Source organism: Pogoniulus pusillus, chromosome 8 (genome assembly GCF_015220805.1).
Source record: "Pogoniulus pusillus isolate bPogPus1 chromosome 8, bPogPus1.pri, whole genome shotgun sequence".
NCBI lineage: Eukaryota > Metazoa > Chordata > Aves > Piciformes > Lybiidae > Pogoniulus > Pogoniulus pusillus.
The window spans coordinates 37,246,762-37,270,683 of NC_087271.1; the positions used below are offsets into that span (position 1 = coordinate 37,246,762).

Here is a 23,922-nt window from a genome sequence, read left to right on the forward strand (position 1 = left end):
AGACAGCAATGAGGTCTGCCCTGAGCCTCCTCTTCTGCAGGCTGCACACCCCCAGCTCCCTCAGCCTCTCCTCACAGGGCTGTGCTCCAGGACCCTCACCAGCTTTGTTGCCCTTCTCTGGACACCTTCCAGCACCTCAACATCTCTCTTGAATTGAGGAGCCCAGAACTGGACACAGCACTCAAGGTGTGGCCTGAGCAGTGCTGAATACAAGGGCAGAAGAACCTCCCTTGTCCTGCTGGCCACACTGTTCCTGATCCAGGCCAGGATGCCCTTGGCTCTTCCCAGCAATGGGAGCAAAAGCAGAACAATTTGCTTTGGAGGTTAATTGTGTGCCACTGAAATGCAAATCCTGCAGCGTGCAGCCTTAGAGCCTTCTCCACACACAAGCAGCTCTCTCCAGCACAGAGTCACGCTGGGGCTGCAGTGTTTGCCAGCTTCTGGCAAGGACAATTTCCCTGCTGGTATGTGCCTAGCAAAGCCCAAGGTTTACTTTATGGAACCAGCAGCAGAGTACACGAAATAGCAGCGGTAAGGTGACAGGCAGCACGTCAGGAGCCAGCACACAGGTACCCTTTTAAGGCAGCATGGCATCAGACCAAAGGCAAATTATGTCTTTCCTCCATGAAGGGAGCAGGACTGAGAAAAAGAGGATTTTTCTTTGCCTTTCTCTGTGACCAAAGCCCACAGACCCCTGGGCTCTCCTTGCAGTACAGCAGAAAAGCCCCCAGTTTGCTTCTGACCGCAGCAGAACATACACACAGCCTCACACATGCCCTGTCCCATTCCTCTAGCATCTCAGGGGACATACCCACAGTTGAACCCCATCCAAGCTCAGCCCATGCAGGAGCAGAGCAACAGGTGAGAACACAAACTGCTGGCAGCAAATTTTCCTGTGCTGGTGTTAGCTACCAAAGGCCACTCCTCAGTGACCCACAGCTCATGTGTGAGGAGCTAGTTGGATGAAGGATCTGTTGTGATGGAGAGCAGTGAGGAATGTTACCAGTAACAGATGAAAGAGACCAGCAGTAGGGTAAGGGACATCATCAGAGAGGGGCTCACTTCATAGAATCATAGAATCAACCAGGTTGGAAGAGACCTCCAAGCTCAGCCAGTCCAACCTAGCACCCAGCCCTAACCAATCAACCAGACCATGGCACTAAGTGCCTCAGCCAGGCTTTGCTTCAACACCCCCAGGGACGGTGCCTCCACCACCTCCCTGGGCAGCCCATTCCAATGCCAATCACTCTCTCTGTGAAGAACTTCTTCCTAACATCCAGCCTATACCTACCCTGGCACAACTTGAGATTGTGTCCCCTTGTTCTATTGCTGGTTGCCTGGGAGAAGAGACCAACCCCACCTGGCTCCAGCCTCCCTTCAGGGAGTTGTAGCCAGCAATGAGCTCTGCCCTGAGCCTCCTCTGCTGCAGGCTGCACACCCCCAGCTCCCTCAGCCTCTCCTCATAGGGTTTGTGTTCCAGGCCCTTCACCAGCTTAGTTGCCTTTCTCTGGACACCTTCCAGCACCTCAACATCTCTCTTGAATTGAGGAGCCCAGAACTGGACACAGCACTCAAGGTGTGGCCTGAGCAGTGCTGAGCACGGGGGCAGAAGAACCTCCCTTGACCTACTGGCCACACTGTTCCTGATGCAGACCAGGATGCCATTGGCTCTCTTGGCCACCTGGGCACACTACTGGCTCATCTTCAGCTTACTGTCTATCAGTACCCCCAGGTCCCTTTCCTCCTGACTGCTCTCCAGCCACTCATAGCCTCCTGGATCAGTGATGCTCTTAGGGGTCTCTTCCAACCAAAATGATTCTGGGCATGCCAGGCAGCCTGCTCTGCACAGATTAACAGGCTCTGCAAGCCAGGACCCACAGGTGCTGCTGCTTCTGGCAAAGCTCAGAAAATATCTTCCCCCTTGCCTGAAGTTGCCATGCAGAGCTCTGGGCAACAGTGCACTCTTCTGTGGGTAATATGCTGGGCATCATTGAGCAACCTGTGCTTACAGCCCAGAAGCCCACTCTGGACTGATCCTCAGCAGTGTGGGCAGCTGGTGGAGAGGATTCTGCTGCTCTGCTGTGCTTTGCCAAGACCTCACCTGCAGTGCTGGGGCCAGCTCTGGAGTCTGCAGCACAGCAGAGACATGGAAGAGGGCCAGAGGAGGCCACAGCAATGCTGGAAGGGTGGGAAGCTCTCTGCTGTGAGGCCAGCCTGAGAGAGTTGGGGTTGTTCAGCCTGGAGAAGAGAAGGCTCCAGGGAGACCTTCTGGTGGCCTTTCAGTGTGTAAAGTGGCTGGAGACAGACTTTTTGTGCTGTGACTGTGATGGTTTGAAATGACAAGAGGGAGACTGAGACTAGAGGTGAGGAAGAATGTTTTTTACATTGAGGGCTTTGGAATACTAGCTCACTTTGCCCAGAATGTTGGGAGTTGCCCCATCCCTGATGCCATTCCAGGTCAGGTTGTCTGGGGCTCTGAGCAACTTGGTCCAGTTGTCAATGTCCCAGCTCACTGCAGATGATCTTTGAGGGTCTCTTCCAACCTTAACTACTCTATGGTTCTATGATTGTTGTTCTGTATGGTTGTTGGCAAAGCTGGGAGGGATGAGTATGTCCTACAAGCCCCTGAACACCCTAACAGAGCTGAAGTTCAAACAAGCCAACAAAGCAGTTGCCTCCCTTGCCCAGCTTAGGTGGCTACAAAACACTTGCAGGACCTGCACACAAACACACCACCTGCACCACATGGGACATGAGGACCTTCCTGCCCTGGGCTTTTCCTGTTAGACCATTCTGCCACCCAGCATCTTTGTCCAAACTAGGCTCAAACTCCACAAGCCTAAAAGCACCCACTCTAGCCACAGGAACAGCTGCAATGGTCTTTTGTTTCCAGTTTGGTGTTCTGGGTCCTCTCCCACTCTTATGTGTGTGCAACAAAGAGCTCTTGTGCTTCACATTTGGAATGTGAGGTCCCTGGCCACACTAATGTCACCAGGACAGTTCTGTACTCAAGATGCTGCCTCTGGGATGGGTTGGAAGGGATCAGCTGGAGATCAAGTGTGACTCCTATGCCAAGGCAGGTTCACCTAGAGAAGGTGATGCTGCCTCTGGGAAGGGTTGGAAGGGATCAGTTGGAGATCAAGTGTGACTCCTATGCCAAGGCAGGTTCACCTAGAGAAGATGATGCTGCCTCTGGGAAGGGTTGGAAGGGATCAGCTGGAGATCAAGTGTGACTCCTATGCCAAGGCAGGTTCACCTAGAGAAGATGATGCTGCCTCTGGGATGGGTTGGAAGGGATCAGTTGGAGATCAAGTGTGACTCCTATGCCAAGGCAGGTTCACCTAGAGAAGGTGATGCTGCTTCTGGGGTGGGTTGGAAGGGATCAGCTGGAGATCAAGCCCAACACCTACACCAAGGCAGGTTCACCTACAGAAGGTCACATAGGAACACATCCAGGTAGGTTTTGAATGTCTCCAGATAAGGCCACTCCACCACCTCCCTGGGCAGCCTGTTCCAGTACTCCATGTCCCTCATTTTAAAGAAGTTCCTCCTCATGTTTAGATGGAACTTCTTATGGATGTTTTTATTATCATTATTATTTAGGAGGAAGTTGTTGGCAGAGAGAGTGATTGGCATTGGAATGGGCTGCCCAGGGAGGTGGTGGAGGCACCATCCCTGGAGGTGTTCAAGCAAAGACTGGATGAGGCACTTAGTGCCATGGTCTGGTTGATTGGACAGGGCTGGGGGACAGGTTGGACTGGATGATCTTGGAGGTCTCCTCCAACCTGGTTGATTCTATGATTCTATTACTGTGCTGGAGCCCTGGGACAGGCTGCCTAGAAAGGCTGTGGAGTGGCCTTCTCTAGAGATCTTCAAAAGCCTCCTCTTCTGCAGGCTGCACACCCCCAGCTCCCTCAGCCTCTCCTCACAGGACCTGTTCCTGTGTGATCTGCAGGGTTGGACTTGACCCCTTCAGGTCCCTTCCAAGCCCTAGCATTTTATGTTCAACATCTAAGGCACTTCTGTGGAAAAGTCTTTTCTCCAAAAGCAGAGGGCAGAAGAAAGTGTTCAGCAATGTAACCTGGGAGGCAGCAGGAGTGCTACAAAGAGACTCTGTAAAACAACAAAGCCCTAAGTACCAGCCCCAGTGCCCTCAGACTTACCTTTGCCCAGCATTGACAGTGTGGATAAGGAGATGCTAATGCTGTGCCTGAGCAGACAGAAAGCAGACACAAGCTCTGGAAGCATCTCACAAATGTATTTATTGGTCAGGAGCAATCTGGCCCAAAGTGAGACCCACAGCAGACTTTAAATGGCATTTCACTACGGCACAGCTGCACTCCCTGTGAAGGAAAGCTTGAGGTGCAGAGGGCAGCTCCAGCACAGCCCTTACCTCCTCCCCTGGGTTTGTTTAGCTTTGAGGACAGCAGTTCAAGACAAGTCTGTTTGCCTTGTTCATTTGAAAAGCTTCTTTCTTTTCTTCCTCCACTGTTTATTGTTGGCCTCTTCGGTGTCATCAGGAGGATCTGGTAGCACAAAGCCATCAGTCACTTTGTAGTAGACTGTTGTGGAATCTGACTCAACGATGGCCAAAGTAACTGCCCGCGGGGTGTCAGGGTCGTCTGGCGGCAGCGACGCCTTCCTCACGATCTCTCTGATCCTGCAAGAGCAAACACTTCAGACAATCACAGAATCAAGCAGGTTGGAAGAGACCTCCAAGATCATCCAGGCCAGTCTAGCACCCAGCCCTGGCCAAGCAACCAGACCATGGCACTAAGTGCCTCAGCCAGGCTTTTGTTGAACACCTCCAGGGACAGAGACTCCACCACCTCCCTGGGCAGCCCATTCCAATGCCAATCACTCTCTCTGCCAACAACTTCCTCCTCACATCCAGCCTAGACCTCCCCTGGCACAACTTGAGACTGTGTCCCCTTCTTCTGTTGCTGCTTGCCTGGCAGAAGAGACCAACCCCACCTGGCTACAGCCTCCCTTCAGGTAGTTGTAGACTGCAATGAGGTCTGCCCTGAGCCTCCTCTGCTGCAGGCTGCACACCCCCAGCTCCCTCAGCCTCTCCTCACAGGGCTCTGCTCCAGGCCCCTCACCAGCTTCCTTGCCCTTCTCTAGACACCTTCCAGCACCTCAACATCTCTCTTGACTTCAGGAGCCCAGAACTGGACACAGCACTCAAGGGATGGCCTGAGCAGTGCTAAGCACAGGGGCAGAATAACCTCCCTTGTCCTACTGGCCACACTGCTCCTGAGGCAGCCCAGGATGCCACTTGGTTAAAAAGGAGTCCACCACAAGGGCCTAAGGATGGCACAGAGACACGAGGTCACCCCTGCTATCTGTTTTCAGTCTGGCTTTATTGTGCACATTTGTCTTCAGTGGAGAAAGATGCAAAGGTGTGGTGCTGAGGAACACAGGTTCAACACCAGGCTTGGTGGAGTGAGATAATGGTTGGACTCCACAGACTTAAAGCTCTTTTGTGGTGAAAATGATTCTGTGATTTCTGTTCCAATAAAGATGCAAATACCCCAAACCAACAAAGAATTCTACACAAATAGAACATCTCAGCACATCCTGGAGTTGTTCAGCCTGGAGAAGAGAAGGCTCCAGGGAGACCTCAGAGCAGCCTTCCAGTATTTGAATAAGGCCACCAGGATAGCTGGAGAAGGACTTCTTACAAAGGCATGGAGTGACAAGAGGAAGAGTAAAGGTTCAAAGTGGAAGCAGCTCGATTTAGATTAGAGACCATGAAGAAATTCTTCCCCATGAGAGTGGTGAGGCACCACTGGAACAGCTTGCCCAGAGAAGGTGTGGAGACTCCAAGCCTGGAGGGTGTGATCTTGAGCAGCCTGGTCTAGTTGGAAGTGTCTCTGCCCATGGCAGGGGCATTGAAACTAGATGACCTTTTAAGGTCCCTTCCAACCCAATCCAGCCAATAATTCTCTGACTGTAAGCTCTGCTTAGGTGTTCTACTGTGCACAAGCCTTGCCCACCCTTCACCCACCACAACCATGGTGTGGCAATCTCTAATCTCTCTTTTTTACTATCTTAAACTAATAATCTGTGTAAGCAACACATGGTAGTCAATTAGAGAACGACATCATATAAAGACTTGCTCCATTTCTAGAGCCAAGGATTCCAGCCTCTGTGCTACAGTACACACTGTGGAAGACTCAGGAACCAAAGCCAGGTTTCTGTACCTCCCTGTCTAGACAAGAAGCCACAGGAGTACTGCTCCTCTTCAAGACAGTCAGCATAAATAACATCCTCCTTAAAAATTCAAGGCAAAGTTATGCAGCTTTTCCTGTTCAGCTCCTTTGAAGATTAACATGCCAGTTGCTTTGCAGTTCAGAGCTGAGGACAACACTGATTCCTTCACCTAAAGGTTGAGTGTGAGAGGGCTCACCTGGGACTGCCAGGACAAGTTATGCTCCAAGGAGAAGTCAGGCATGCAGAGGGAAAAGTCACCCCTCAGATCTCACCCCCCAAACAGCAAGCATTTCTGAAGCTGGGCACTGTAGTTGAAAATCAGGCTCTAACTAATCAGCTTTCAAACTTTAATCATCATCTTCCTTCCAAACCTCTTTGATCCCTTAATAAAAGCCAAATGGAAAGTGGCAGAGAAGAAGCAGCAGCCTGGAAAGCCTTTGCTGTTAAGTCTGTGACCCTCTGAATGTTCATCTGTGTTCTGAACTGTTCATAATACAACTTGGCTAATAAATGCAGCAGTGCCTTCCCTTCTCCTCTTGCTGCTGGCCCATCATACAGTGCAAGGAAAGGCAATACAATACACACTCATTCCATGCAAAAGAGATACTAAGGCTGGCAAAAGATATGTTCTGGTCCTCCTACCATCAGCATATTTCATAATGAGAACAAATGAGCAAAGAGAAACTGCAGAAGAAGACAGACACCTGCAAAAGACTCCTATTTCAAGCAACATGACATTAGGATATACCTTGACTTTAGGGGAAAGTTCTTCCCAGAGAGAGTGATTTGCCATTGGAATGGGCTGCCCAGGGAGGTGGTGGAGTTGCTGTCCCTGGGGGTGTTGAAGCAAAGCCTGGCTGAGGCACTTAGTGCCATGGTTTGGTTGACTGGACAGGGCTGGGTGCTAGGTTGGACTGGCTGAGCTTGGAGGTCTCTTCCAACCTGGTTGATTCAATTTTATCCTATCCTATCCTGTTCTATTCCAGGTGGGTTTGGAATCTCTCCAGAGATGGAGACTCCACAATTTCTCTGGGCAGCCTGCTCCAGGGCTCCAGCAACCTCACAGCAAAGAAGTTTTTCCTCCTGTTCAGATGGAATCTCCTGAGTTCTAGTTTGTGCCTACTGCCGCTGGGCACCACTGACAAGAGTCTGACTCCATCCTCTTGTGCCCCACCCTGTAACTGTTGATCAGCATTGATCAGACCCCCTCTCTGGCTGCTCTTCTCCAGGCTAAACAGTCCCAGGTCTTTCAGCCTTTCCTCTTCAGAGAGATGCTCCAGGCCCCTCAGCATCCTTGTAGGCCTGCATTGGACTCTCTCCAGTAGTTGCCTGTCTCCTCTGAAGTGAGGAGACCAGACCTGGCCCCAGGACTCCAATATGGCTTTATCAGGGCAGAGTAGAGGGGAAAGAGAACCTCTCTCAACCTGCTGGTCACAGTCTTCTGAATGCACCCTAGGAGACCACTGACCTTCTTGACTACCAGTAAGCACCAAGTGCATTTCAGGGGTACAAGCAAGCACCAGGACTACAGTAAGAAAGGCTGACATTGGACAACTACAGCTCTTGTCACTTCCAGCCCCTCTTCAGGGGTGCCTCCAGCACCACAATATTTTGCCATAGTTCTGGGGAGTGACAAGGTCCAGGGAAAGGATTCCAGATGTCTTTTCAGACATGCTACACATGCACAGAACAAGGATCCTCTCATCACACCCTGGTATGTCTAGAGGAAGCCCTGAGTAAGTTGTCAACAGTCAGTCCAGACTGCTGTGAGAGGCTGAGAAGAAAAGAACTATCCATGAAGGAGTGGATATTAATTTGTCTCTTTCTCCTAGGAATTCAGATGTCAAATAAAAGGGCACAGCTATCCTTGAGAGACACTTTGAGACCTACTTTGTTGCAAGTGGGCAATTCCCTTTCTGGAAGCAGACTCTGGCAGTGGAGTTAAAACTCCATGTCTAGAGTGAGCACACCTTAAAACTTGATGTGGAGTGGGCATACCTGAATGCTTGTTGAAAAGGAGGAGGCAGCAAGAGCAGGTCTGCATGGAATGCTTGACACTACAGCTTCCCTGGGGGTCACCTGGTGGAGCACGGCCTGTGAAAGGCTGAGGAACCAAAAGCAGAGCCACTGTGTCCCCTATCCCATGGTATCAGTGAGAACAATGTTTGCAGGATGAGTCCTAACACAGTTGTGAGTCGTGAGGAAAAAAAGGCTGAACTGGAGGTTATCAAGGCTGTTGGTGGAGAATGCCAAAGCACTGATGGTATTCATCACAGAATCATCATAGCATCAACCAGGTTGGAAGAGAACTCCAAGCTTATCCAGTCCAACCTAGCACCCAGCCCTGGCCAATCACCCAGACCATGGCACTAAGTGCCTCATCCAGGCTTGGTTTCAACACCTCCAGGGACAGTGCCTCCACCACCTCCCTCTGTTCCGCAGGCTTCTCATATATGACACTTCCAGAAACAGCAAAGCCATTTTTACTTAAGCAAAAGCCATCTTTTATAGCTGACATCACTTGCATGCTGTAGCAGATGGACTGGTCAGTAAGGAGCTTAGCTGGGACCATTAACTTAGGAACAGAAGTCTGCCAGCTTTGGGGGAAGGTTAACATATGAGCTATGATTCTATTTGTTTAGCCTGCAGGAGAGGAGGCTCAGGGGTGACCTCACTGCTTTCTACAACTGCCTGAAGGGAGGCTGTAGCCAGGTGGGGTTGGGCTCTTCTGCCAGGCAAGCAGCAACAGAAGAAGGGGACACAGTCTCAAGTTGTGCCAGGGCAGGTCTAGGCTGGATGTTAGGAGGAAGTTGTTGGCAGAGAGAGTGATTGGCATTGGAATGGGCTGCCCAGGGAGGTGGTGGAGTGGCTGTTCCTGGGGGTGTTGAAGCAAAGCCTGGCTGAGGCACTTAGTGCCATGGTCTGGTTTACTGGCCAGGGCTGGGTGCTAGGTTGGACTGGCTGAGCTTGGAGGTCTCTTCCAACCTGGTCCATTCTATGATTCTATGATTCTCTGACCCCTCCTCTGAAATGCTGTGGAGACACTCTGTGGATAGGCTGGATGCAGAGGCTGACTGTGATGCCTTCAGGGGAGGAGAGGAAGCACAGGCATCTGAATCAGACTTCCTGAATTCCAAAGCTTATTCTTTTCAAAGAATATTTATTTCTTCTGTCTCTCACTACAGATGTGCTGCCTTGTCTATGGCTAGTTGTGGTATGCATGAATGAGAGCTCTTCTTCTGGGGCTGCCTGAGTTGAGCAAAAAGGGAAGAGGGGAATCTTGCAGCTGTAATTCTTTATAATGGTAGAACTTGATTTCTTATGTGCAGTGGAACGTGTTGAGCTTTGTGGACAGCAGTGTCAGCAGATTGTCCTGAGGTGGACAGAATCACAGAATCAGTCAGGGTTGGAAGGGACCACAAGGATCAGCCAGTTCCAACCCCCCTGCCATGCCCAGGGACACCCTACCCTAGAGCAGGCTGCCCACAGCCTCTGCCAGCCTGGCCTTAAACACCTCCAGCCATGGGGCCTCAAACACCACCCTGGGCAACCCATTCCAGCCTCTCACCACTCTTCATGCTCAACAACTTCCTTCTCATGTCCAGGCTGAATCTCCCCACCCCCAGCTTTGCTCCATTCCCCCCAGTCCTGTCACTCCCTGAGAGCCTAAAAAGTCTCTCCCCATCTTTTTTGTACCCCCTTCAGATACTGGAAGGCCACAGGGAGGTCAGCTTGGAGATAGATGGATCATAGAATCAAGCAGGTTGGAAGAGACCTCCAAGATCATCCAGTCCAACCTAGCACCCAGCCCTGGCCAAGCAACCAGACCATGGCACTAAGTGCCTCAGCCAGGCTTGGCTTCAACACCTCCAGGGACGGTGCCTCCACCACCTCCCTGGGCAGCCCATTCCAATGCCAATCACTCTCTCTGTGAACAACTTCCTCCTAACATCCAGCCTAGACCTCCCCTGCCACAACTTGAGACTGTGCCCTCTTGTCCTATTGCTGGTTGCCTGGCAGAAGAGCCCAACCCCACCTGGCTATGGCCTCCCTTCAGGTAGTTGCAGACAGCAATGAGGTGCCCCCTGAGCCTCCTCTTCTGCAGGCTCCAGATAGATACCTACAAGCTACAGTCAGTTGGGCCTTTTTTCTCCTGAAGAATGAGTTGTAAGAGCAGGTTTAACTTACTGAACACCATGTTAAGTACCATGGCAGTGAAGGCAGCAGCTCTAGGAATGTCACCCTACATCTACTTTTTGTGCTGCTGCATTCAAAGTGAACAGTGACCACGAACTGACTTGGCCTCCTCTTGCTGCTGCAATTAACAGCCAAAAAACCAAAACAAAAGAATCCATATAAAAGAGGGATTTTTTTTTTCCATCTTTCCCCCCCATATTATTCTTTTTTATTAACAAAAGACTTCTGTACTAGGAAGGCCTTCAATGCATCAGAAATCTGTACTCTGCTTCCTAATGACCTAAAATAACGACGTCCTTTTCGCTCCAGAGGCATCTGAACGGTGCAACTTCAGGCAGCTCTGGCTTGAAGTTTTAACTGACTGTCCAGAAAACTAAAAGAGAACAGAATCAAAACAGGGAAGAAAAGAAACAACCACTGTGGACAGTAAGCTTTGTGCTGAACAAAAGAGTGTTTCAGTGATAAATCCCATGCAGGCACCTCCGAGAAGCAGCAGAAGCACTGACAGCTCCGGCTGGTTTTATGGAGCTTGCATAGTGCTCCATTGAGCCGAAATGGAACTCCTGCCTTCCCCACCAGAAAAGCCAAAGGCTTTCAATCTGTCCTTTATACTTGGATGAATAATTCATTGCAGGCTTGGCCAGCCCCAGCAGCTCCCTCCCTTCCACCAGGGCAGGGCTGGAGAGGAAACACAAGTTGGTCTCTGTACCACTACACAAAGATCATTACTCTGTGCATCGGAGCACGTCATTGTAGCAGACGTGCTCAGACAGGCCCCGTGACAGGAGAACCAAGGTGCAGGAAGCCTCCTGCAAAGCACAATACCTTGAATTTAGTCAGCATTAAACAGCACAGGATGGCCCACCAGCAAGAATGCTGCTCCTGACACTGCTGCCTGCCCTGCAGCTAAGTTCACTCAGTGCCTTGAAATCATAGAATGGTTTAGTCGGAAGGGACCTCAAGGATCATCCAGTTCCAACCCCCTGCCATAGGCAGGGACACCTCCCACTAGAACAGGTTGCTCAAGGCCTCATCCAACCTGGAAATACACAGGAAGAAGCATGTGGTGGTGGTGGTGGGAAGGTGTACCTGGATACCATTAGATCTTGGAATTTATTTCCATGATACAGGAACATGGGATGCTGAAAGAAACTCATTTTGCAGGGCAGCAAACTTGGTGAGGAGTTTGGAGAGCATGTTTTATGAGGCCAGGCTGAGGGAGCTGGGATTGTTTATCCTGAAGAAGAGGAGGCTAAGAAGAGACCTTACTGCTCTCTACAGTGGCCTGAAAGGAGGTTGGAGTGAGGCCAGCCTTGGCCTCTTCTCCCAAGTAACTAACAACCCAAGAGGAAATAGCCTCAAGCTGCACCAGGAGAGGTTTAGATTCATAGAATCATAGAATCAACCAGGTTGGAAGAGTCCTCCAAGATCATCCAGTCCAACCTAGCACCCAGCCCTATTAGGAAGAATTTCCATACTGGAAGAGTGGTCAGGAATTGGGACAGGCTGCCCAAGGAGGTACTGGAGTCACCATCCCTGAAGGTGATGGAAAAGAAGCAGATGTGGCATGGTCCAGTGGTCATGGAGGTCTTGGGTAGAAGGTTGGACTTGATGATCTCAGAGGACCTTTCCCATCTCAATGATTCTATGGTTCTATATTTTTTGTAATAGAAAAAATAGTAAACCTGAGAAAACTCCAACTGGCTCAGTGGTCAGGAAAAGGAATTGGAAGCCCAAGGTATATGAAGGCTTTTTTTTCCATGGAAGTTGAAAAAGAAAAGACAAATCATGCAAAAAGGAATCTGGATCTAGCCATGGTCTACAAGATACATCAACTGCATGAGTAAACTCAATGCTCAGAGCAGAAGAGCTACTGACAAAACCAAGGAGGATGCAAGAAAAGGAGCATCAAGTTGCACCAGGAGAGGTTTAGATTGGATATTAGAAGAAACTAAGGTCAAGAGGATGCAGCCAGACCTCTTTTCAGTGGTGCCCCATGACAGAGCAAGGGGCAATAGGCACAAACTGCGGCAACAAGGCTGGTGAAGGGCCTGGAACACAAACCCTATGAGGAGAGGCTGAGGGAGCTGGGGGTGTGCAGCCTGCAGAAGAGGAGGCTCAGGGCAGAGCTCATTGCTGTCTGCAACTCCCTGAAGGGAGGCTGTAGCCAGGTGGGGTTGGTCTCTTCTGCCAGGCAAGCAGCAATAGAACAAGGGGACAGTCTGAAGTTGTGCCAGGGGAGGTCTAGGCTGGATGTCACAGTATCACAGTATCACAGTATCACCAAGGTTGGAAGAGACCTCACAGATCATCAAGTCCAACCCTTTACCACAGTGCCCAAGGCTAGACCATGGCACCAAGTGCCACATCCAACCTTGCCTTGAACTGCCCCAGGGACGACGACTCCACCACCTCCCCAGGTAGCCCATTCCAGTGCCCAATGACTCTCTCAGGGAAGAACTTTCTCCTCACCTCGAGCCGAAATTTCCCCTGGCACAGCCTGAGGCTGTGTCCTCTTGTTCTGGTGCTGGCCACCTGAGAGAAGAGAGCAACCTCCTCCTGGCCACAACCACCCTTCAGGTAGTTGTAGACAGCAATAAGGTCACCCCTGAGCCTCCTCTTCTCCAGGCTAAACAACCCCAGCTCCCTCAGCCTCTCCTCGTAGGGCTGTGCTCAAGGCCTCTCCCCAGCCTCGTCGCCCTTCTCTGGACATGCTCAAGCATCTCAGTGTCCTTCCTAAACTGGGGGGCCCAGAACTGAACGCAGTACTCGAGGTGTGGTCTGACCAGTGCAGAGTACAGGGGCAGAATGACCTCCCTGCTCCTGCTGACCACACCATTCCTGATGTCAGGAGGAAGTTGCTGGCAGAGAGAGTGATTGGCATTGGAATGGGCTGCCCAGGGAGGTGGTGGAGTCTCTGTGCCTGGAGGTGTTGAAGCAAAGCCTGGCTGAGGCACTCAGTGCCATGGTCTGGTTGACTGGCCAGGGCTGGGGGCTAGGTTGGACTGGCTGAGCTTGGAGGTTTCTTCCAACCTGGTTGATTCTATGAGTCTATGATACTGAGCAGCCTTCCAGCCATTCTTCCCACGTCTATAGCATTGCATGGGGTTGTTGTGCATCTTATTCTCCAGGTCTTTCCTCACAGAAGATTCATCAATCTTCACTTTAAGAGCATACATACACAGAGCATGAAGCCACTTCTCAAACTGTGCACCAGTGGTCAATTTGCTGCAGACCCTGTAATCTTGCAATTCAGTGAGTTCCTCTGCAGCCTTGCCCTGTCAGAGCAGGAAGATCACCTTCCAGAAGCTGTCTGTAGAAGTGGAAAGTGAGCTGAGTAAGCAGAACAGCTTTTGCCTTAAGCAGTTAGCTGCATAAAGTGGACATGATGGAACCTTATAATAGATAAACCCCCTGAGCAGATGATTTCTTTTGTTGGACACCCATATTTATCATGTGCTTAGGGGTCCTGCTGGTAATTTCCACTGCAACTGGCTCGTGTCCATTTAAGGACACACTCCTCTGCATGTCAGCTAAGCAGGAGCCTTTATGAGACACCTGGGAAGGCAGAGCTTGGCTGAAGTGGCTTGGAGAGGAAAGTCACTCCTGCAGCCCTTACCCAGGCCTGGATGCTTAAGCAAGAAAAGGCTGCCCATAAACACTGCTTCTGCCATTAGCTCATTCCCAGGCCCAGCCATGAGGACAGAATGTTTTCAACCTTCCAACCCCCTCCAATGCCTCACTTTAAACATGAAGTGAGATACACTCATACCTTTAGCACTGCTTTGAACAAAAGCAGTCAGGTACAAAAGCCATCCTGACTACTTACAGCTTGGAAAGTCAAGTGAGAAAATAGCATTTAAAGTCATCAGAAACATAACAAGCCTCTTGCTATCAGTGATCACAACAACACATTCATCACTGTCAGAACAAAGAGGTAGCAGCACTCTGATATTGCTTCCAGCCCCTTCTGCATGATGCCTTCTAACAGCATCCCTCTACGCTGGTTAACTTTCAGAGAATCATAGTTTGGGTGGAAAGGGACCTTAAAGATCACAGAATCAGTCAGGCTTGGAAGGGACCATGAGGATCATCTAGTTCCAACCCCCCTGCCATGGGCAGGAACACCTTTGACTACATCAGCTTTCTCAAAGCCCCATCCAACCTGCCTTTGAACAGTTCCAGACTGGGAGTCTCCATAATGTCTCTAGGCAACCTGTTCCATTGCCTCATGGGGAAGAACTTCTTCCTAATGTCTAATCTAAATCCAGCCTCTTCCAGTTTGAAGCCCTCAGACCCAGACAGGGCAACCTGTCATGTCATTTTGAGATACAGTTAGAATCATACAATCAACCAGGTTGGAAGAGAACTCCAAGCTCAGCCAGTCCAACCTAGCACCCAGCCCTGGCCAAGCAACCAGACCATGGCACTAAGTGCCTCACCCAGGCTTGGCTTCACCACCTCCCTGGGCAGCCCATTCCAATGCCAATCACTCTCTCTGCCAGGAACTTCCTCCTAACATCCAGCCTAGACCTCCCCCAGCACAGCTTGAGACTGTGTCCCCTTGTTCTGTTGCTGCTTGCCTGGCAGAAGAGCCCAACCCCACCTGGCTACAGCCTCCCTTCAGATAGTTGTAGACAGCAACGAGGTCACCCTGATTACTGTCTGCACCCCCTGTTTTTCACCTGCTGTTCCAGTGAAGGAGCTGTGGATGCTGTCCTTTCTCTCCAAAGACAGACCAGGCCCCACTGAGCAGTGATCACCTGCTAATGAGATTCCAAGCATGCACATGCACATTCGGTAAGGCAAATTCAAGCACACACGGTCTTCCTGCCTGACAGCATCCACAGCTATCGAGCACATACAGGCTTTTATGCCCTCCCCTGGCATCACAGCCCAGTATTCAGCTCCTTTTGGTGCCACTATGCCCTATGTAGCTGCTCTGTAGCAAAAGCCAGTCACGGAGTGTACTTTCAATCAACGTGACACATTCACTGCTTGCTTCACATCCTTCCAGTAATGGATTCCATCCGCGCCGCTGCCAGAAGCAGAGCAAACACTATCACCACAGTACAAACAAGTTCAGGGGCTCCAAATGAAAAGCTCCAATGAAACAGTGAAAGATGGGACACCCAGGCAGTGCAATATTGTACTGTCATTAAAAGCCAATTTGAGCACACTTGCTGGCACTGATTCAATGCTAGGAATCAAACTTTCCAGCCTAGGTGGAAAGCTACTACGTTAAGCAAGCACAACTCAGCACACAGCTGTAAATTCCCAAATATCCTTATTTACTGCCTTCTTTTTCCCACCTGAAATCTACTTTGAGCTATGAATGAAGTGTGTCCCTCGCACACACATGCAGAGAGGCTCAAGAACACTCAGCATTTCATAGAATCATAGAATCAACCAGGTTGGAAGAGACCTCCAAGCTCAGCCAGTCCAACCCATCCCCCAGCCCTGGCCAGTCAACCAGACCATGGCACTAAGTGCCTCATCCAGGCTTTTCTTCAACACCTCCAGGGATGGTGACTCCACCACCTCCCTGGGCAGCCCATTCCAATGGCAAACCACTCTCTCTGTGAAGAACTTCCTCCTAACATCCAAACTATTTCATCCTTCAAAGCCTTCCAGCAGCTTTCCCTGCTGTGGAGATAGAATCATAGAATCATTTTAGGTAGGAGAAGAGCTTTAAGATCATTCAGTTGAACCATTCTGTAACTCTGCCAAGCCTGGTGCTAAACCATGTCAATTAGCACCACATCTCTGCATCTTTTAAACACCTCCAGGGATGGGGATTCAGCCACATCCCTGGGGAATCTGTTCAGGTGTTTTAGAACCCTTTCAGTGAAGAAATTTCTTCTGATGTCCAACCTAAATCTCCCCTGGTACAACTTGAGGCCATTTCCTCTTATCCTGTCACCTAAACTAGGGAGAAGACACCAACCCCCACCCAGCTCCAATCTCCTTTCAGGTTGTTGTAGAGAGCAAGAAGGTCTCTACAGCTCCAGATCACACAGCTCACACTGTTTTTTTGATCAGGATCAAGCCCCAGGACTGACTGACCAACATTTGCAAATGGGAGGTTTTCTCAGCCTATAGATAGTACTCAAATCCATCAACATACAGCAAGCAATTTTCTTCCCCCTCACAAATATACTCTGATAGAATCATAGAATCAAGCAGGTTGGAAGAGACCTCCAAGCTCAGCCAGTCCAACCTAGCACCCAGCCCTGGCCAAGCAACCAGACCATGGCACTAAGTGCCTCAGCCAGGCTTTGCTTCAACACCTCCAGGGACAGAGACTCCACCACCTCCCTGGGCAGCCCATTCCAATGCCAATCACTCTCTCTGCCAACAGCTTCCTCCTAACATCTAGCCTAGACTTCCCCTGGCACAGCTTCAGACTCTGTCCCCTTCTTCTGTTGCTGGTTGCCTGGCAGAAGAGCCCAACCCCACCTGGCTACAGCCTCCCTTCAGGGAGTTGTAGACAGCAATGAGGTCACCCCTGAGCCTCCTCTTCTCCAGGCTAAACAACACAGCACTCAAGGTGTGGCTTGACCAGTGCTGAGTACAGGGGCAGAAGAACCTCCCTTGTCCTACTGGCCACACTGCTCCTGATCCAGGCCAGGATGCCATTGGCTCTCCTGGCCACCTGGGCACACTGCTGCCTCATCTTCAGCTACTCTCTACCAGTACCCCCAGAGCAGAGTTAAGATGGAACACTGTTTGCAACTGACAGCTCTGTCACTTCTAAGACCTGAACTGCAGAAGTCAAAGCCATAGCACAGTTTAAAACAGCATTTACCACGTCTAAAACACACACATCTGCTAAACAAAACTCATTAGCTACCTACTACTGTGTCAGGCTGCTGCCTGCAGAGCAAGAGGAAACAGCAAACACAAGCAAGGTCTGTAAAGCCAGCTCTCAGCACATACTGCCAGCAAAAGCAGGAACAAAAGAAAGTGAAAAATGTGAACTATTTCACATGCAGCTGAAATAGTTCAGGTCTTCAGAGAGATCACAGGACAGAATGGCAAGTACCAGCAAGAGGTGGCCACTATCAGAGGGTGATTCTGGCTGTGTGTTTGAGGCTGCTCTAAAGGGTCAGTTAAAATAGACTCTTAAGATGACCGAGGTGGAATTTCTTGAGGCTGCAACTATCTGCAGTACCACAAAGTCAGAGCTGTGTTGCCCTGCTCTGGAGAATAATTTAGTCTTCCATGTGAAAGCAAATCAGAATCACAGCTCAAAAGACAGTTATCACTGAAGTCTGGATAAGAGGAATTTCCGGTTGAAAGTAGCCAAATGATACTTTCAAAACAAAAAGCAAAGCAAACAGACCAGGCTTATGCATAGAATCCACAACAAAAATGTTTATTCTTAGTCAGGTCCCAGAGGATTTCTTTCCTTTTAGGTACTTTAAAGCCCAGTGACACAAAAAAACATTGCCAGATTTCCCAGACTATAAAAAAGCAGCATAAGAACACTCCAAATGCAGGCAGTGAAGGTCTTGTATTCTAACCTTGCCTTTTAAGCGCATACTTTGATACCCTTTGTTATCTCCCAGAGCATATGCAGCTTGGAAACAATAGGGAGTGCTTATCAGGAGGAGCCAGCTGCTGGGGGAAGCTGACATCAAAGGCCTGCCACTTTCAGAGGGAGAGTCAGAGACTGATACAGCTGCGAAAACGAAACAAATCTCAACTTCGCCTGCATGTGTGCAGCACCCAAAGTAGCTCTGCTCACAGACCCAAACATCACTTTGCATCAGGAGCAGTGTGGGCAGCAGGACAAGGGAGGTTATTCTGCCCCTGTGCTCAGCACTGCTCAGGCCACCCCTTGAGTGCTGTGTTCAGTTCTGGGCCCCTCAGTTCAAGAGAGATGTTGAGGTGCTGGAAGGTGTCCAGAGAAGGGCAAGGAAGCTGGTGAGGGGCCTGGAACACAAACCCTATGAGGAGAGGCTGAGGGAGCTGGGGTTGTTTAGCCTGGAGAAGAGGAGGCTCAGGGGTGATCTTATTACTGTCTACAACTACCTGAAGGGACATTGTAGCCAGGTGGGGGGTGGTCTCTTCTCCCAGGCAACCAGCAATAGAACAAGGGGACACAGTCTCAAGTTGTGCCAGGGTAGGTATAGGCTGGATGTTAGGAAGAAGTTCTTCACAGAGAGAGTGATTGGCATTGGAATGGGCTGCCCAGGGAGGTGGTGGAGGCACCGTCCCTGGGGGTCTTCAAGAAAAGCCTGGCTGAGGCACTTAGTGCCATGGTCTGGTTGACTGGATAGGGCTGGGTGCTAGGTTGGACTGGATGAGCTTGGAGCTCTCTTCCAACCTGCTTGATTCTATGATTCTATGATACTCCTTTGCTTCCTCCCCAAGTCACCACCAGCCTGCTAAATAGATCTTTGTTTTATCTTACTGGCAACAGGAGGCAAAGACCAACCCCATCCTCACCCCCCTGGGGTGACTGACCCCATGCTCACCTCTCGTGGCTCAGCGATATGTGCACAGGCACCGGCACCATCACTTGCAAGCTGTCCTGTTCCTTCTGGCGTGCATGTAAACAGATGAGCTGCAGCTCTGCTACTCCCACGTGCTTCACTTCATGCCAGTTTCTCCCTAGGAAGGTTCATTGTTGGGGAGAAGAAGGTAAAACACAAGTTTTAAGCACTCAAATATCGATCTTGGTATTTTCACGTTGAGGGTTGGGTTTTCTCCCCTTCTCCTCACAGGACATCTTCCATGAGTAGCCAACTACCAACTGTCAAGTTCCCCTTCTGAGAAACAACCCTGTTTAAAAAAGCCATCAGAGCAGCTCTGCTGACTCCAGAGCTATACAGTGATGATGGAAAAGGATCTGGCTGACAAATCTTCCTTTCATGAAAGCAAAAAGGAGACAAAACCCATCTTTGTCACCTGCAGCATGAAGCTGTAATGCAAATTTTAGGTGTTGAAGCAAACCCTGGCTGAGGCACTTAGTGCCATGGTCTGGTTGACTGGATAGGGCTGGGTGCTAGGTTGGACTGGCTGAGCTTGGAGGTCTCTTCCAACCTGGCTGATTCTATGAAATTTGAACTTTATCACTACCCTGAACTGTCCAGGAGTAGGTGCTAAAAACATGATTAATGATGATCCACAGCTCTTCCATTTGGCTTGAAGGGATTGAGCCTAAATGTTTTTATTGCAGAAATCATAGAACCACAGAATTAACCGGGTTGGAGGAGACCTCCAAGATCATCCAGTCCAACCTAGCACCCAGCCCTAGCCAGTCAACCAGACCATGGCACCAAGTGCCTCAGCCAGGCTTTTGTTGAACACCTCCAGGGACAGAGACTCAACCACCTCCCTGGGCAGCCCATTCCAATGCCAATCACTCTCTCTGGCAACAACTTCCTCCTAACAGCCAGCCTAGATCTCCCCTGACACAACTTGAGACTCTGTCCCCTTCTTCTGTTGCCCTTGCCTGGCAGAAGAGACCAACCCCCACCTGGCTACAGCCTCCCTTCAGGCAGTTGTAGGCAGCAATGAGGTCTGCCCTGAGCCTCCTCTTCTGCAGGCTGCACACCCCCAGCTCCCTCAGCCTCTCCTCACAGGGCTCTGCTCCAGGCCCCTCACCAGTATTGTCACCCTTCTCTGGACACCTTCCAGCACCTCAACATCTCCCTTGAGATGAGGAGCCCAGAACTGGACACAGCACTCAAGGTGTGGCCTGAGCAGTGCTGAGCACAGGGGCAGAAGAACCTCCCTTGTCCTGCTGGACACACATTGCTCCTGAGCCAGCCCAGGATGCCATTGGCTCTGCTGCCCACCTGGGCACTGCTGCCTCATCTTCAGCTCCTCTCTACCAGCACCCCCAGGTCCCTCTCTGCCTGGCTGCTCTCAGCCACTCTGTCCCCAGCCTGTAGTGCTGCCTGGGGTTGTTGTGGCCAAAGTGCAGAACCCTGCACTTGGCCTTGTTCAGTCTCATCCCATTGGCCTCTGCCCACCCATGCAGCCTGTCCAGGTCCCTCTGCAGGCCTCTCCTACCCTCCATCAGCTCCACACCTGCTCCTAGCTTGGTATCATCTGCAAACTTACTGATGCTGGACTCAATCTTGTCATCCAGATCATCAGTAAAGATACTGAACAGGACTGGGCCCAGCACTGATCCTTTTCTTCAGAGGTGTTAACAGTAACAGGCACAATGCTTTCTGGCCTGTAAAATCTCTCCCTTCCCTGACCTCAAGAACCATCAGCCTTTGAGAGAAGCTGCAGGATTTATATGAAGCTGAGACACACTGTCCCTTTTTGGGAGAATCACAGGCAGATGTTTTTAAACATCATGTAACTCTGCTCCACTCCTACACGACACCAGAAGAGTACACTGCAGCCACCAAATCATCTTCATTTCTGCTGTAATCCTACCCCTTCCAGAACACAACATCCTAATCAGGCTGGCACACATCAGCCACCTGCTGTGGTCAACAGCCACAGTGGAACACTGTGATTTAGTAACCTGGACATTACCTACAAATTAGGACTTTCTCACCAGCATAACCACCAAACTTGCAGCTTCACCTTTCTATTACAATGAAAGGCTGAGAGCCCTGGGGCTGTTTAGCCTGGAGAAGAGCAGACTGAGATGGGGTCTGATCAATGCTCAGCAAGAGCTAAATGGTGGGGGGCAAGAGGATGGAGATAGACTCTTTTCAGTAGTGTTCAGTGACAGAACAAAGGGTACTGGGCACAATCACAGGATCAAAGGATGTCAGGGGTTGGAAGGGACCCAAGGACATCATCGAGTCTGACCCCCCTGCCAGAGCAGGCCACACAATCTAGCTTAGGTCACAGAGGAATGCATCCAGATGGGCCTTGAAAGTCTCCATAGAAGGAGACTCCACAGCCTCTGTGGGGAGCCTGTTCCAGTGCTCTGTGACCCATACAGTAAAAAAGTTACCCCTGTGGAACCTCTTGTGCTGCAACTTACATCCACTGCTCCTTGCCCTATCACAGGGACCAAGTGAGAAGAGCTTGTCCCCCCCCACTCCTGACATTCAGGCCTCAGATATTTATAGACATACAGGATGTTTTGCTTCAAATGTGAGGGAAAACTTCTTTGGCATGAGGGTGCTGCAATCCTGGAGCAGGCTGCCCAGAGAGGTTGTGGAGTCTCCTTCTCCGGACAGATTCCAAACCCACCTGCACATTGCAATCCTGGGCAGCCTGTGTAGGTGACTCTGCTTTAGCAGGGGAGTTGTAGCCAGGTGGGGTTGGTCTCTTCTGCCAGGCACCCAGAAACAGAACAAGGGGACAGAGTCTGAAGCTGTGCCAGGGGAGGTCTAGGCTGGATGTTAGGAGGAAGTTGTTGGCAGAGAGAGTGATTGGCATTGGAATGGGCTGCCCAGGGAGGTGGTGGAGTTGCTGTCCCTGGAGGTGTTGAAGCAAAGCCTGGCTGGGGCACTTAGTGCCATGGTCTGGTTGACTGGCCAGGGCTGGGTGATAGGTTGGGCTGGATGAGCTTGGAGGTCTCTTTCAACCTGCTTGATTCTGATTCTATGATTCTATGACTGGATGATCTCCAGATGTTCCTTCCAACCTCTAGTATCCACTGATTCTGTGACTCTATGTATCTTTTTCTGCCACTCTTTTGCTTTCCCCCCACCATGTCAATTATCTTTGCCCTAGAACCACTAGACAAAGGAGCCCTCACCTTTGTAAAGGCTTCAGGCAGGCACAGGATAGGAATCTTCAGTACCAAAATATCACCTGCTTCTGAAAACCATCACTGCATTAAGTTTCAATAAGAACATCACAGACCTTTGTAGAAAGGGTCCTCTTGGCAGACAAATTTGAACTCCTAGGGGCAAACAGATTTGTTGGGATGCCTACCCCAGCACTTCACTGAATTACCTTCTAAGAGGTCCAGGTACACCACAAATGCAGCATAGATTTGAGCACTGTCAGATATCTCAAGGGACATCATTTCTGTGAACTGAAACCCAAAAACTGATGTTAGAGGAGGAAAGTAGAAGTTATACTCCGAGGGCACAGACCAAGCCCACCATCTGCACGGCTATCTCTGAAACCTGAAACTAGGTTTTAAGGACCAAGAGGCAGCTAAAAAGCAAGATTTGTTTTCTGATGGGATCTTAAGAGCTCTTTTCCCCCCATTCCTGCTATCTCAGCCCTTAAGAAGGCAAGCCAGATAAACAAACAGATGAGGAATCTCATCTATTCCTGGAACAGCTCTAGCTGTGTGGGAAAGGGCTGTGAGTTTTACCTCTTTTTGCTGCAGTACATCAACACCAGACGACAGCCAAATTAAATACCTCCGTGTCTTCGGTAGGCTAAACACCGAGACGGAGTCAGAGTTTCAGGCGCTGGCGCTTCCCAGCTGTCACTCCAGCGCTAACCGCTGGGCTCGGGGATCTCGAAGGGCTTTGCCAACCGAAATGATTCCTAATCACCTTTTCCAGGATAAAGGATTCCGGGATGTCAGCCCCTACTAAACATGCTCCGGCGTCCCCACCGGCACTGCTCGGGAGACCAGCGCAGCGCTCCCCGCAGCCCCGGAGTAGCGCAGTGTGCGACAAGCGCCCCCCCAGCGCCCCTTCCCCAGGGAGGCAGGGGGCGGCGGCGGACGCCGAGGGGGCACGGCACCCACTGACCCGGCCCTCGGACTCGGCGTGCCCACGATCACCCGCGAGCACCGGGATGCTCCCCAGAGCAACAGGGGAATCCGCCCAGAGCCCGGGGGCAGGGGCAGGGGCGGGAAAGCGAACCCCACCCCCGCCATGCCCGGGAGCCTCCCGCCGCAGCGCGGATGCGCCTGCTCCGCACGGCCGGCCCGGGCAGCTCGGTCAGACCTACCGTGGGGTGCTTCGCCATCCAGTTGCCGCCAGCCCACCACGCCCAGCCCTGCCGTTCCCCTGGCTCCTGCCCTGCCTCGGAGGTTCCCTCCGCCGGGGCACAACCGCCCACCTCCGGCCCGGCCGCCGGCTCCATGCGCTCCGCGGTGCAACGCGGCTTCGCTCCGGGCGGCGCACGCAGCCCAGCGCTCCCCGCCCGCTGCGGCGACGCCGCTCCAGTTCCGCCGCCACCGCGTTCCCACCTCTCCCAGCCGCAGCTCGGCTCCGCCGCCACCGCCTTCCCACCTCGCCCAGCCGCAGCTCGGCGGCCACGGCCGGGGTGAGGTCGGTATCTGCCCGCAGCAGGTACTTCTGCACCCCCGAAGCACGAAGTGTGGTTACGCAGGCAGGCTTGGGGAGCTCAAATACCTGCTGCGGGCAGCTAGTCCAGAAGGAAGGCCAGAAACTGCTCTGTCCAGCGTGTAGAGCTGTGATGGTCTGGGTGTTACCTGCCCCCCACTCCATGAAATCATCCAGGCTAGACTCAGCTGAGCTGGAAATTCAGGAATGGAGCTTTACATTTACAGCTTAACACAAGCAGATACAATCCATACAGCTATAGCCTGCAGAAGAGCAGGCTCAGGACTGACCTCGTTGCTGTCTACAACTCCCTGCAGGGAGG

The 23,922-nt window shown here is 51.1% G+C and overlaps 1 protein-coding gene across 1 annotated transcript; it reads right to left on the reverse strand.

Annotated features, from left to right (window-relative positions):
• Nucleotides 1–4,239: 4,239 nt before the first annotated feature.
• TSEN15 (tRNA splicing endonuclease subunit 15) lies at nt 4,240–23,438 on the reverse strand. The gene is made up of 4 exons (XM_064148322.1): nt 23,263–23,438; nt 22,303–22,384; nt 18,897–19,032; nt 4,240–4,660 (listed from the first exon to the last, which is right to left on the reverse strand). Exons 1-4 carry the CDS (start codon nt 23,395–23,397, stop codon nt 4,456–4,458), a joined length of 558 nt encoding a protein of 185 aa, XP_064004392.1. The 5' UTR covers nt 23,398–23,438; the 3' UTR covers nt 4,240–4,455.
• Nucleotides 23,439–23,922: the final 484 nt, after the last annotated feature.

Excerpts from the sequence above, each read along its gene's own strand:
- TSEN15 (XM_064148322.1), bottom strand. The coding sequence starts at position 23,397 with ATGGAGCCGGCGGCCGGGCCGGAGGTGGGCGGTTGTGCCCCGGCGGAG. Across the intron at positions 22,385-23,262 it reads GGATGGCGAAGCACCCCACG|TTCACAGAAATGATGTCCCT; the intron begins GTAGGTCTGACC and ends TTTGGGTTTCAG. Across the intron at positions 19,033-22,302 it reads GTACCTGGACCTCTTAGAAG|GGAGAAACTGGCATGAAGTG; the intron begins GTAATTCAGTGA and ends GAACCTTCCTAG.